Source organism: Loxodonta africana, chromosome 6 (assembly GCF_030014295.1).
Source record: "Loxodonta africana isolate mLoxAfr1 chromosome 6, mLoxAfr1.hap2, whole genome shotgun sequence".
Lineage (NCBI taxonomy): Eukaryota > Metazoa > Chordata > Mammalia > Proboscidea > Elephantidae > Loxodonta > Loxodonta africana.
The window spans coordinates 8,844,744-8,859,147 of record NC_087347.1 but is presented as its reverse complement, the minus strand read 5'-3'; the positions used below and the strand labels follow the sequence as shown (position 1 = coordinate 8,859,147).

At 50.2% G+C, this 14,404-nt stretch overlaps 1 protein-coding gene across 1 annotated transcript in view; it reads left to right on the top strand.

Moving 5' to 3' along the window:
- The window catches only part of MROH2A (maestro heat like repeat family member 2A), a 60,543-nt gene that overhangs the window by 32,570 nt on the left and 13,569 nt on the right, over nt 1–14,404 (top strand). Inside the window, exons 22-31 of the mRNA XM_064286513.1 lie at nt 2,063–2,215; nt 2,953–3,075; nt 3,756–3,835; nt 4,607–4,715; nt 5,697–5,792; nt 10,060–10,164; nt 11,881–12,004; nt 12,423–12,541; nt 13,463–13,615; nt 14,035–14,189. Coding sequence (XP_064142583.1) covers nt 2,063–2,215; nt 2,953–3,075; nt 3,756–3,835; nt 4,607–4,715; nt 5,697–5,792; nt 10,060–10,164; nt 11,881–12,004; nt 12,423–12,541; nt 13,463–13,615; nt 14,035–14,189 — 1,217 coding nt within the window. The remainder of the gene's footprint in view (nt 1–2,062; nt 2,216–2,952; nt 3,076–3,755; nt 3,836–4,606; nt 4,716–5,696; nt 5,793–10,059; nt 10,165–11,880; nt 12,005–12,422; nt 12,542–13,462; nt 13,616–14,034; nt 14,190–14,404) is intronic.

The window sequence follows — 14,404 nt, the reverse complement described above, 5'->3', positions numbered from 1 at the left end:
TTTTATAACTCAGAAGTGGTTAGCTTTAGAACTCACCTACTCAGATATGATCTAGTTAACATAGCAAAGAACACCCTGTTCTCAAACAGGGTTACGTCCACAGGTACAATCAAAACCAAACCCGTTGCTGTCGAGTCGATTCCAACTCATAGTGACCGTAGAGGACAGAGAACTGCCTCCATAGAGTTTCCAAGGAGCACCTGGTGGATTTGAACTGCTGGCCTTTTGGTTAGCAGCTGTAGCTCTTAACCACTGCACCACCAGGGTTTCCAGATATAGTGGTTAGGATTCCAACACACATTTTAGGTGGGACACAATTCAATCCATAGCAGCACCCAGCCAGAGCTATTGCTAGATTTCAATAAGAAACTCCCCTCCGAGCCTCCCGTCACCGAAACCGACTGAGATCTGCGGTCTCCCCTGACGTAGCAGGACTGCTTTTGCTGTTGGGTAATCTAAAGAATACAGGTGGGTCTTCCCATGACCCAGATGTTGCAAAAGGGTCCTTAGACTAGCCGCTGGGCATCCTGGGTCCTGGTCGTTGCAGTTGTTGTTAGTTGCCATCTAGTCGGTCCCGGACTCACGGCGACCACACACACAATGGAATGAAGTGCTGCCCCATCCTGCGCTGTTCCCATGATCGGCTGCGAATCAGACCATTAGGATCCATACGGTTTTCACTGGTTCTTTTTCGGAAGTAGATTACCAGGCCTTTCTTCCTGGTCTGTCTAAGTCTGGAAGCTCCACTGAAACCTGCTCAGCATCGTAGCAACGTACAAGCCTCGACTGACAGATGGGTGGTGGCTACGCGTGAGGTGCATTGGTCGAGGATCGAACCCAGGTCTCGTGCATGCAAGGCAAGAATTCTACTGCCAGTGAGGAATGCAGTATCCCAGGTCCCATGCAGGCTGCTGCGTCAGACCCTTAGAGCTGGAGAAGGTGCTTTGGCAGCATGCAGTGAGAGCTTTCCAAGTGCCAGGAGCGCTGCCTCATCCCATGAAGGGTGCTAGGACAGAGGGGCTATAATGTCCACGGCTTTAGCGATGACACTGCTGAAGCTTGTCCAAAGGCATGCAGTGGTCTGTGCGGAGGCTGGGATTTGGACCCAGGCTGCCCATGCTCTGGGAACGTTCCGACAGTCCCCAGTGGGACGCCTTATGGAGTCAGCAGGACCTCAGGCTTTGGCCTTGACCTCAGTCCCTTACCCCGGGGTCTGGTAGTTTAGATAGAGAGAATTCAACAGAAAGGAGGGCTTGAGGCCTGGGTCTCCAGTCAAGCCTGGCAGGGCCCAGGTGCTCCTGCCTCCACCCAGGGTGGCTTAGGTGACCTCCAGCATTTCCTCCCACTTGGAGGTTGTGTTTGGTCAGAGGGTGTGGACACCAAGAGAGTAGGCTGAGGCTGTATCTTCCCACAGGACCCCTGGCATCGGGAGAGTGCTGACCCAGCAGATGCCTGGCAGGTGAAGGTGTGAACAGGTGGCCTTCACTTAGGGTGTCAACACGCAGCATCCACTCACAGCCATGGGTGGTCCTGGCATCTATTGCTGGAGTCCCTGGGTGATGCAAATTGTTAATGGCCTCGACTGCTAACTGAAAGGTTGGCAGTTAAGTCCATCCAGAGGCACCTTGGAAGAAAGGCCTGGTGATTTACTTTCAAAAAAATCAACCACTGAAAACGCTACGAAGCACAGTTCTACTCTGACATACGTGGGATCACCATGAGTCAGGGCCAACTCAGTGGCAACTGTCTGGGCATCTATTGCTAGACTGTAGCCTCCGTGAGGGTGGGCCCTGGTCTGTCTTGTTCTCTGCTGTATGCCCAGTGTCTGGTGTGTAGTTGTTGCTCAATAAAGACGTGTTGAATGAATGAAGGAATGAATGAGCATGTTGGGCACCCAGAAAGCAATCAGTTGAAGCACCTTCAGGTGACTCAATGGCTCCTTTGGTCCTGTGACCAGGGGCTGCCCTGTGTGCAGCTGGGATGCCCATGCTCTCCCCAGCAGACAAGTTGAGCAGAGATCTCGACTCCTCCAATGGTTCTTTACCCCCTTGTTCCCCCGCAGAAGGACCACCCTTGGAGGAGGGAGACAGTAAAGAGCGCCCTCATGGTCACGTACAGCTGTGTGGCTGCCTACTGCCACCCACAGATGCTCCTCACCCACGTGGGCAAGCCCATCACCGTGAAGATCATCCACCACTATTCCAGCAGCTGTCAGGTACCCCCGGGGGCCCTGCAGTTCCCTCCAGTGTACACAGGGGATGGCCTCTGAGCAGTCTGGAGAGCACCACCCTCCATCATTGTCACAGCACCCCCATCCCACCAGGAGACATTCAGGGATCTAACCTAACGTCCAACATTCAGGAAGCCCGTTGCTCCAGCCTGGGCTGTTCTCTGCTTCTTCAGAGCAAAGGAAAGGTGGGGGACAGCCCCTTCCCCAGTGTGGGACAGGCTGTGCTATGGGCTCCCCAGGAATCACAAGATGAGCCTACCTCTTCCTGGCCCGAGGAGTCTATCTCTCTTTTCCTCTGCCCTCCCTGGCATCTGGCCCTTTCATGAGGGACAAGGGGTGGGGTTGTCTTCAAAAAGGCCCAAAGACCTGGCTACTTTCTTGGAATGGCGAGGAGGAGGAGACACAGAGAATAAAGCAACAATTATTTTATTTCGATAAGTGGTCTGCCTCTCTGGGGACACTCGGGACTCCGTGCCCCTGCCCCTGGTCACTGGGGAGGTGCGGTGCCTCGTCCGGCCCTAGCCCAAGTCCCTACCTCGAGGTGAGTCGGTGCGGTGAAGGACGGATGAGGCTGTAGTCCCTCAGAGCACCCTGACGTTGAACCCCTTCTCTGGAGCAGAGGAGCTCACCTTTCTGAAAACTGAGGTGCTGGTGCTGGTTCTTGGGAGACGGCTCCCAAACTTGCTCTTCTCTTTCTTCCCACTTGCTGGGCCCGGGATCAGGACATCTCCCTCAAACTGGCCTTCATGAAGAGTATCATGCAGGTCGCCAATGCCATCAAAAACGTCGAGTACCTGGAGGACTTCCAATTTGCCCAAAAGGCCACTGTTACCAGCATTATCACAGTGAGTGGGTTGAGGGGCTCCCTGGCCCTAGGTGGCTTAGGAGTCTAACTCTCTGCTAAGCAGTTTCCTACAGGGCAGAGGCTTCCAGAGTGCCAAAGGAGCCGGGGGGCAGGGGCTGTGGGGCCTCTGAAGACCCCCCATCTCAGTTCTGCTTTGATGTAACCGTAGGAGTTCGGAGTGTGGTTTTTTAAAATCACAGCCCCTTCTACCACCACTAATGCCTTGGATCCTCTGGACAATGCTTGAGCTGCATTGGAAACAGTCCCCAAGGGGTGTAAGGGTGGGTAAATGGGAGGCGCCAGGAAGGAAACCAACATTTATTTGCTCCCACTTGGGGTTGGGAGCTATACAAGTATAATTCCACACACAGCCCTGGGAAACAGTCCACACAGTCCCTATTTTAGAGAGAAGAGGATTGGAGCCAGGCAAGGGGAATGATTAAGACCTGGGAGTGAAGCCAGGTCCATCTCGAGCCCCGCTCTTTATGCTAAATTTGCTGCTTTCCAAGTGGTTGGAAAAAGAGCAACAGAAGCAGGGATGTAGAGCACTTTATAAGATGTCAGGCCCCCCGGCACTAACACTGGGGTGTACTGCCACTGTCAGGGTCACTGTCTACCAGAGCTCACCCTTGCCAGGCCCTCTGGGTGGCTGGCAGCTCATGGCCTGCTTGTGGTCGGCAGGACATCCTCAAGGCTGAGCCACCCGACAGCCTGGTTTCTCCCGTGCGGACCATGGCCATGGATGCCCTCGTGCACCTGAGGTGAGCTGGAACAGCGACAAAGCCAAGACCCTCCCTTGTGCTTCCCCAGGGTTTGCACCTCCTTTGCCCTCTCCTGCCTCTGTAGCAGGGGTCTTGGGCTGCAGCCCCCAGGGAAATGGGCCAGCTGAGAAGATGGGGGTCTGCTTCTCCTAGCCCTCACAGATAGTTCTCAGCAATACTTGAAGCTCCAAGGTGATACTGATGCCGCTGGTCCAGGGACCACGCTTTGAAAACCCCTGGGCTAGGGCCAGCCCATGCAGCTCTTGTGGTGTAGTGGTTAAGCACTCAGCCGCTGACCAAAAGGTTGGTGGTTTGAACCCGCCTGCGGCTCTGTGGGAGAAAGGCCTGGCAATCTTCTCCAGTAAAGATTACAGCCTAGGAAACCCTATAGGGCAGCTCTACTCTGGCACATGGGGTCGCTGTGAGTGGGAATAGGCTTGACATCACATAAGAACAACAGGACCAGGCTGAGAGGGTCAGGGTCCATCACTTCTGGCCAGGGAGGAGCACTGAAGTATTCCTGAGCAGAAATAACAGGCCCATAATAACAGCAAGCAGGAAAGGTGGCTTTGTACCCCTCGGTCTCCCCCTCAATCACAGACAGTCACTGCTCATGGCTGGACAGAGCCAGGGCCCCTGGTGGGGGGAGGCATCCCTGAACCCCTGGACCCTCCCTCCTTCTGTGACCTGCCTTGGAGCCTGGACCTGGCAGTGGGGAGGCAGGGGCTTGGCTCCACACTGACCACCCCTTGTCATTGCCTCTCTCCCCAGCAAACTGAAGCCTTTCTACTCCGTGGAGGAAAACAGCGAGCTGATGGATATCAGTCTACATGCAGTGATTTCTCTTCAGCCCCCAGGAGAGGACAATGATTCCATTAAGGTAGGTCCCCCTGGGCCACCCCATTTCCTGGGTCAGGACCTGGAAGTTTACACTCAAATGGACCATGCTGAGGCCATCTTTGTGAACCACCGGTGGTTGGAGGCAGCAAAGTGTCAGGGGCTCTATCAGTGAGAGTAGGGTAACACTAGCAGTCCTGGTGGTGCAATGGCTGAAGCACTTGGCTACTGACCGAAAGGTTGGCAGTTCAGACCCACCAGCGGCTCTTCAGGTGAAGAGACCTGGTGATCTGCTCCCAAAAAGATTACAGCCAAGAAAACCCTATGAGGCAGCTCTGCTCTGTCCTATAGGGTCACTATGAGTCGCAATCGACTCGATGGTACCTAACAACAGCAAGGTAACACTAGCTCTTGAACAGGTAAGCCCGGAAATCGCAGTGGGTTAACAAAATAAAAGTATTTCTCAGGTTAAGTCCAATCGGCAGCGGGGGTGGGGTGGAACTGCTTTACACAGAAGTCTAGGTTGATATTGATAGAGGCTCCACCGCCTTCAGTGGTCACTGTGGGTGTTGCTATCCAGCCTTGAGATGGGGGAAGAGAAACAGTATGAGGGAACTTAAGAGCCAATTTGCCCACCTCACATTGGCCAGAACTTAGTCACATGGCCCCACCCAGATGCAAGGGGTTAATGGGAAATGTAGTCCCCAACTAGGTAGCTGTTTCCCACGAACACTGTGGAAGAGGAGGACACTACTTTTATCTTTTGTGGACAACTAGGCATCTCTGCCTCAAGGGCCTGGAGCTGGATAAGGAGTCAGGAGAACTGGGTGCGTCCTTCCTTTGTAAAATGGTTCTTCTTTAAAGGTGGTCTTATTCTTCACATGGAAGTATCAGATTATAAAGGCTGTGAAGGCCTCAGCTCTGAGCAGCTGTTAACGGGTGACTATCAGACCACTACACACCTCTGATCCTGGGGTGGCCCTCAGGGGCATTACAGACCTGACTTCCCATCGCTTGGCCGCAGATCCTGTACACAAATGCCATGAGTGCCCTGGTACAGCTGATGGAGGGCCTTATGCAGCGGCAGCTGGATCCCAAGGGCCTGCAGGAGATGGTGCATGTGAGTTGCCTTGCTGTGGGTCAGGACCTCTCTGCCAGCCCCTCCCAGAACCTGGTCTGAGGGCCCAGCTTTTTTGATCACTGTATTGGTTCCCTAAGACTGCTGTAACAGAGTACTACAAACCAGGTGGCCAATAAGAATAGAAATTTATTCTGTCACAGTTCTGAAGGCTAGGAATCTGAATTCAAGGTGTTGGCAGGGCCATGCTCTCTCTGAAGTTTCTAGGGAAAGGTTCTTTCTTGCCTCGTTCTGCTTCTGGTGGCCCAGGCATTGCTTGGCTTGCAGCTGAAGCCTAACTCCAATCTCTGCCTGCATCATAACAGGACTGTCTTCCCTCTCTGTCTCTCTGGGTGTCTTTTCTTCTTTTATAGAACACTGCTTATATACAATTAAGACCCATCCTACTCCAGTATGATTTCATGTTCACTTAACCGATAACATCCTCAAAGACCCTATTTCCAAACAAGGATATCTTCACAGATACCACGGGTTAGGACTTGAACATAAATTTTGGGAGAACATAATTCAATCCTTCACAGTAACTTCGTATTTTGATAAAATTTCAGATTTTATGAAAAGTTGCAATAGTACAAAGAACTTTTGTACATCCTTCACTCAGACTCACCAATTTTATTATTTTGCCACATTTGCTTTCTTTCTTTCTACCTCCTCCTCCTCCTTCTTCTTTCTCTCTCTCCACACACACAATTTTTGAACCACTGACAGTTTTAAACACCTAGAACAAGAACATGCTCTTATATTATAACAGCACAAGGATCAAAATCAGGAAAATTAGCTTTGATACAATGGGATATTCTAATCCATGGTCCATATTCGTATTTTACTCGTTGTCCCAATACTGTCCTTTATAGTCATCCCCCTGATCCAGGATCCAATCCAACATCTTTGAAGGGTTCTGGCCACTTAAGTATTTTTTTTAATTGGTTTGTTTGCATTCATATTATTGAGTTTTCAGAGATTTTATATTTTCTGGATACAAGCCTTTTATCAGATAAGTGATTTGCAAATATTTCTCCCAGTCCATGGCTTGTCATTTCATTAATTTAACAGTTCTTTTTGAAGGGCAGAAATTTTTAATTTAACATTTAAAAATATATTTATTTATTTTGTTGTGGTAGAATATAACAAAATTTGTCCTTTTAACCATTTTTAAGCTTACAGTCAGTGTCATTAATGACATTCGTCATACGAAGAAAAATTTGAAGCCTTGAGTTGCAATATTGAAGGAGTCTATGGGGAAAATATTAAATGACACAGGATCATCAAAAGAAGATGGAAGGAATACACATAGTCACTGTACCAAAAAGAATTGGTCAACTTTCAACCACTTCAGGAGGTAGCATATGACCAGGTACCAATGGTACTGAAGGAAGAGGTCCAAGCTGCACTGAAGGCATTGGGGAAAAACAAGGCTCTAGGGACTGAGATGTTTCAACAAATGAATACAACACTAGAAGTGCTCACTTGTCTATGCCAAGAAATTTGGAAGACAGCTACCTGGCCAACTGACTGGAAGAGATCCATATTTATGTCTATTCCTAAGAAAGGTGATCCAAACGAATGCAGAAATTACTGAACAATATAAATATCACACTCAAGTAAAATTTTGCTGAAGATCATTCAAAAGCGGTTGCAACAGTGCATTGACGGGAACAGAAATTCAAGCTGGATTCAGAAGAGGATGTGGAACCAGGGATATCATTGCTGATGTCAGAGGATCCTGGCTGAAAGCGGAGAATACCAGAAAGATGTTTACCTGTTTTATTGACTATGCAAAGGCATTCGATTGTGTGGGTCATAACAAATCATGGATAATACTGTGAAGAGTGGAAATTCCAGAACACTTAATTGTGCTCTTGAGGAACCTGTACATAGCTCAAGAGGCAGTCGTTCAGACACAACAAGGGGATACTGCATGGTTTAAAGTCAGGAAAGGTGTGCATCAGGATTGTGTCCTTTCACCATACCTATTCAATATGTTTGCTGAGCAAATAATACGGGAAGCTGGACTATATGAAGAAGAACAGGGCATCAGGGTTGGAGGAAGACTCATTAACAACCTGAAATGTGCAGATGACACAGCCTTGCTTGCTGAAAGTGAAGAGGACTTGAAGGACTTACTAATGAAAATCAAAGGCCACAGCCTTCTGTATGGATTATACCTCAACATAAAGAAAAGAAAAATCCTCACAACTGGACCAATAAGCAACATCGTAATAAACGGAGAAAAGAGTGAAGTTATCAAGGATTTCATTCTACTTGCGTTCAATCAACACCCATGGAAACAGCAGTTAAGAAATCAAACGATGCATTGCGTTGGGCAAATCTGCTGCAAAAGACCTCTTTAAAGTGTTGGAAAGCAAAGATGTCACCTTGAAGACTAGAGTGTACCTGACCCAAGCCATGGTGTTTTTAATAGCCTCATATGCGTGTGAAAGCTGGATGATGAATAAGGAAAACCAAAGAATTGACGCCTTTGAATTGTGGTGTTGGCGAAGAGTATTGAATATACCATGGATTGCTAAAAGAATGAACAAATCTGCCTTGGAATAAGTACAACCAGAATGCTCCTTAGAAGCAAGGATGACGAGATTACATCTCACTTACTTCATGTTTTCAGGAGGGATCAGTCCCTGGAGAAGGACATCATGCTTGGTAAAGTAGAGGGCCAGCAAAAAAGAGGAAGACCCTCAGCGAGATGGACTGACACAGTGGCTGTAAGGATGGCGCAGGACTGGGCATAGGGTCCTGTTCTGCATGTGGTTGCTATAAGTTGGAATTGACTCGATGGCACCTAACAACAATGTATTGCACAATCATCAAGAAGTTTTTAAGTTTGATGAAGTCTAATTTATCTTAAAAAAAAAAAAATGTGGATCGTGCTTTGGTGTTACATCTAAGAAATCTTTGCCTAACCCAAAGTCACAAAGATTTTCTTCTGGAAGTTTTGGAGTCTCAGGTCTATGTTCTATTTTGGGTTACTTTTGTATAGGGTGTGAGGTAAGGAGAGAAGTTCATTTTTCACATATGGATATCCAATTGTTCTAGCAATATTTATTGGTAAGACTACTGTATTCTTTCTCCATTGAGTCACCTTTCTACCTTTGTGCACAAATGACTATGACTTGGCCATGTATGTGTGGGTCTGTTTCTGGACTCTTATTCTGCACCATTGGTGTATTTGTCTATCTTAATACCAATCCCACAGTGTCTTGATTACTGTAACATTGCAAGTCTTGAAATCAGGTTGGTTCCTTTTTTTGGTGCATCCCACAAATTTTAATGTGTTATGTTCTAATTTTATTTTCCCTTTTCAATTTAATTTCCAAATACATTTTAATTTCCCTTCCCCTCCATCTGTCTCTCTGGGTCTCTTCTTCTATAGGATACCACTCATATAGGATTAGGACCCTTCTGATTTCTATGTTAACCCACAGGTCATTCAGAAGTTTACAAACAATTGGGGATATTCCAAAAATATTTTTGATTTTGGTTTCTAATTTAAGCTTCCTTGTGGTCTCAGAACATACTTTGTGTGTTTCAAATCCTTTTAAATTTATTGAGACTTACTTTGTTGTCCAGATATGGTCTGGTCTATCTTAGTAAATGTTCTGTGTGAACTTGGAAAAATGTTGTGCTATTGAAAGTTCAAGTTTTCTATATTATTACTGAATTTCTGTCTTCTTGTTCTATCAGTTATTGAGAGAGAGGTATTGAAACCTCGGACTATAGTTGCAGATTTGTCTACTTCTCCTTTCAGTTCTATCAGTTTTTGCTTTAAGTATTAAGCTCTATTATCAGGCACATAAAAATTTAGGATTGTTATGTCCTGTTGATGAACTGACCCCTATCATGAAGGCATGAGCTTCTTTTTCCTTAGCAATATTCTTTGTTCTGAAATGAGCTTTGGCACATAATAGAACAACCCCTTAGGGCCACCTGGAAGACAGGGCCACTGAGCTCCTGGGCCTTTATGTACAGGCAGACGTTCCAAGCAAGGCCAAACACAATGGCCAAGTACACACTGGTAAGGAGGCCGGGGATGCTCTCTCTCTGCCCACAGCCTACTCTCCTTTACTGGATGGGGCCTTGGGAGAAACCAGAAGTGTCTAGAACCATAGAGACACATTGAAAATCAGATCTTGAAGGGGAAGGGCACAGAGGGCAATCACCAGCTAGGAAAGGGCCGGCACCAGGACTTTAATGCTCCCTCCACCCCCTTCTGTGTTTTGGCCTCTACCCACAGCTCCTGGAAAAGTGGATCTTGTCAGAGAAAGAATGTGAGCGGGAGAAGGCCATGAATCTCCATCTACGCCTTATGCAGATCTACGTCCAGAGCGTGGGCGTCTGTGTGAGTTGGGGCACACCCAACCCCCCAACCGATCACTTTGACACCCATCAAGAAATTTCCCTCTGTCAGTGAGAAGAGTGGACACTTGAAATCAAATCATCCCCCTGAAGAGTATCTTGGGAAGAGGCCGCCTCTTTGGGGAATGGCCAAAGGGTCCTGCGATGAGCTAGCCACTGGTCTGGGGTGGGTGAGGGAGGAGCTGGACTGCACCTTGGCTGGACCTCTGCATGGACCCAGGTTTTGTGGGCTGGGGCTCATAGCATGAGTGGTGAGGGCTCTCTTTAAGGAAAAGAGTACACAATTAGGAATACAACATTGGTTAGTGAAGTGAACATTTACTTAGAACGAGAAAAGAAATGGCTGCAAAATGACAAATTTTACAAAGTTTGACATGAATGCCACAAGACAGTATAATGTTTTTATTCATTAGCTATGACTGACACAGCTTCATGATGTCTCTTTTTCTACATTTGTTGGGTCCTCTTTGATTGCCTTGTCCTGAGGAAAGCCTGTTGGCAGGGGGAGGATCTGTGTCCCGGGGCTGGCATGCAGGTCCCAGGGCTGGTGAATGGTGAGAACGAAGTGGGCATACGAGCTTCCTGTGGCTGCCACAACAAGTCACCACACACTGGGTATCTTAAAACGATAGACATTTACTCTATCGCAGTCCCAGAAGGTAGAAGTCTGAAGTCAAGGTGTCAGCAGGGCCGTGCTCTCTCTGAAGGCTCTGGAGAACATCCTTCTTTGATTCTTCCAGCTTCTAGTAGTTGCTGGCAATCCTTGGTGTTCCTTGGCTTGTAGATCCATCACTCCGACCTCTGTCTCCGTCTCCCTGGAGCTTCTTCTCTTCGTCTCTGTCTCTGTCTCTGTGTGTTCTCTTCTATTCTTATAAGAGATTCATCCCAACCCAGTGCGACCTCATCTGAACTAATTACATCTGCAAAGACCCTGTTTCCAAGTAAGGTCACATTCTGAGCTCCCTGTTAGACATGGATTTTACCCAGTAAACCCCAGTGCCGTCGAGTGGATTCCGACTCATAGTGACCCTATAGGACAGAGTAAAACTGCCCCATAGAGTTTCTGAGGAGCGCCTGGCGGATTTGAACTGCCGACCCTTTGGTTAGCAGCTGTAGCACTTAATCACTATGCCACCAGGGTTTCCACACATGGGTTTTAGGGGGACACTATTCAACCCGGCATAGAGGGGGCAGAACCCTAGACCTAGGGCACCAGAAAATGAGGCTGGGACCCACCCTAATCTAGGTAACTTTGAGACCAACCCCTGCGGGGAGTGCACCACCTGGACTATGTGATTCGATTCTCACAGCATTCCCTGAAAGAGGCGGTGCCTTTACTACCTCTGCTTAAGAGACAAGGAAAATGGGGGACTGAGAGGTGAGGTAAGGGGTGGGTGGCTCAGATTTGAGCCCAGGACTCAGTCACAGGAACTAGGCAAGGGCCCGGACATAGAAATTGGGCCTGAGGTGGAAGGGGTGATTCAGCTGAGTCCTGAGCAGGGCTCCCGGGATCTGGCAGGGAACTCGAGCTGTGAGGCTTGGGGGACTGCAAGCTTGGGTGGGAGGTGGACGGTGCCATCTTCCCCTTTCCCAACGGATGTGTTCAGAGCAGGGTTCACCCTTTATGCTGCCCCGGGGGCAGCACCAGTTCTGCTGAGCAGACAGAGGACGTGAGGGTGCAGTCTCCTATCCTCCACAGATACCCCTGAAGCTGGGGCAGTTTGGCACCCTGGTGGGACTCGTTGCCCCATGCACCTGTGACCCCCACCGAAGAACCCGAGTGGCCTCCACTGACGTCCTGTCCAGCCTGCTGGACCTTCACGGTACAGAGGGGCCTTGAGACTGGCCTCCCCAGGCTGGGTGGGAGGAGGTGGGTGTGGGCCCTTCGGCGGGGAGTGTGGCTTCTCTGTGCAGGTGTTTGTGTGGATGAACCAGGGTGACCAGGGGGAATGCAGAGGGGTGGAAGAGTTCACCCAGAGGCCTGGAAGGATATGGAAAGAGGACACATTGGTTAGCATGACTCGTGGGGGCCTCAAAGACCAAGAATGTGGCTGGCGGGGTGTCAAGGGAAAGCCTTGATGGAGGCAGGCATCTGAGCTGTGTAGGGCGGAGGTGGGGAACGGCACCCCCAGGTGGCAGGAACCACAGTGTGAAGGTGGAGGAAGGCAGTGACATCATGGAGCCAGGGTGCCATGAAGCCCTTTGTCCTTGCCAATCCTGTCTGCAATCGCATCCCAACAGCCAGCCAGACCTGCTCCTTGTGGGACGCTTCCAAGGAAAAGGAGCTTATGAAATGTAAGGAGGACCTCAAGGGCCCTGATGAGGAGACAATTTTCTGTGCATCCTCCAGAATCGCCAAGGTGATGAGCAGTGGAGGTCATGTGGGGTGTTGACAGGTCTCCCTGTGCCTTTGGCCACCTGCCTCAGTCTGGCCACACTAGCCACATCCTCCTGCAGGGGGCGCTGCCTCCAGGACCTAGGGCCCAACTCTACGCCATCCATATTTAAACATTCTGACACATGTTAAGGCCTCACTCTGTGCCTGGAACACACACACACGCACATAAAACAAACCCGTTACCATCGAGTCGATTCCAACTCACCGACCCTATAGGGCAGAGTACAGCTGCCCCATAGAGCTTCCAAGGAGTGCCTGGTGGATTTGAACTCCTGACCCTTTAGTTAGCAGCTGTAGCTCTTAACCACTATGCTATTTCCACAGTAGGTGCTTAACAGCCCCCTGCTGTCTTCTCCCTGAGCATGGCGGAGGCCATGGAAAGGGTTAAAACAAGACCTGACACCCCAGGCATTGGCACAGGGGCCCACTGGGTGGTTGCAGTACATGAAAGTGCCTGAAGGGGCCCAAACAGAGGGCTGGGGCTTCATAGGGGCAGGCCACTTCCACCTCAGGGGTCGGGGGGCTTGTGCAGAGGCAGGACCAGACCCCCAGATAGCAAAGTGGGGAGGCAGTGTTTGGGGTGAAGCTTCCTGTGGGGGCTGCGGTGGTGGGCGCAGGTGACAGAAGAGCCAGATAGGTGGGGTACATCAGAGTCCATGGACCACCAGACTGAGTCTGGGATGGCGGCAGTGGGGGCTTTGAAGCATAAGAGTGATGTCCTGAGCAGTCCCGAGAGGTGGGATAGGGCCCACAGGGGAATGTGGGAAAGTCTGAGTGGGAGAGGGTGGGGCCTGTGAGGTGGGGCTAAACAGGCAGGTGTGGGGAAGGGGAGGCAGCCTGGTCCTTGGTTGCTGACCCCCAGGAAGGCCTGCTCTGGTTCTAGGTGGTGTGCATGGAGTTTAACTGCGACGAGGTGGTCTCTCTCATCCAGAAGCTCTGCGAGAACATCGGGGCCATGGACCTCCAGCACGACAAGGCCTCTGTCACCTGGATAGGCACCTTCCTTCAGATGCGGGTCAAAGAGCTGGAGGACAAGGTGGTGGAGCCAGGGCGGGGGCGGCCATGGGGGTCAGGCTGCCTGGAGCATGGAGAGGACCAGGCCCCAGACTAGGACCTGGTGGGGCCCCTCTTGCCCTTGCTGAGAATGCCTCCCCCAAGCCCCTGGTTGTTGAGGAGGAGGAGGAAGAAGGGTTCTAGAACGGGAAAAAACTTGTTGAAGGTAACCTGGTAGGTAAGTACAGGCTGGGCTCAAGGCCCACGGCTCTCTCTCCCAGAGCCCACCACCTCCCACGCTGAAATCCCAATAAAATTAGTTCCAGGAAAAGACCAAAGGACACACTAGGGAGCAGGCTGGAGGTTTAACCACTCCATTGTCCAACGGGGCAAGAGTCCTTGGGGTGAGGGGAGGAGGTCAGCAGGCCCAGGCTGGCTCTGTGATAGCCTGCCCACCACCAGGTGGCCGAGATCCTGGGCACCATCTTGGCCCATCTGCCAGTGGTGGACCACCTTGAGGTGCGACGCCTCCTCATTGAAGGCATTCTGCTGCTGGCACACTACCACCAGGAGACCGTCCTCACATCACTCCTGAGGCAGCCCCTGCCCATGGAGAGGTAAGTGCCCCAGGCTGTGGCAGCCACGGACGCCTGTGGAACCCAGGCCATGCTGAACTCACCCCCACTGACACACCCCAAAAGATGGGGGCCTTAAATAGTACCTTGTCTGGCCCAGAGGCGGGTCAGTTGCCCCTCTGCAACGCCTCCTATGGGGGGCACTGACCTCTGATGATCCACGACCCAGAGCCCCGACTTCTACAGCTTCATAATAT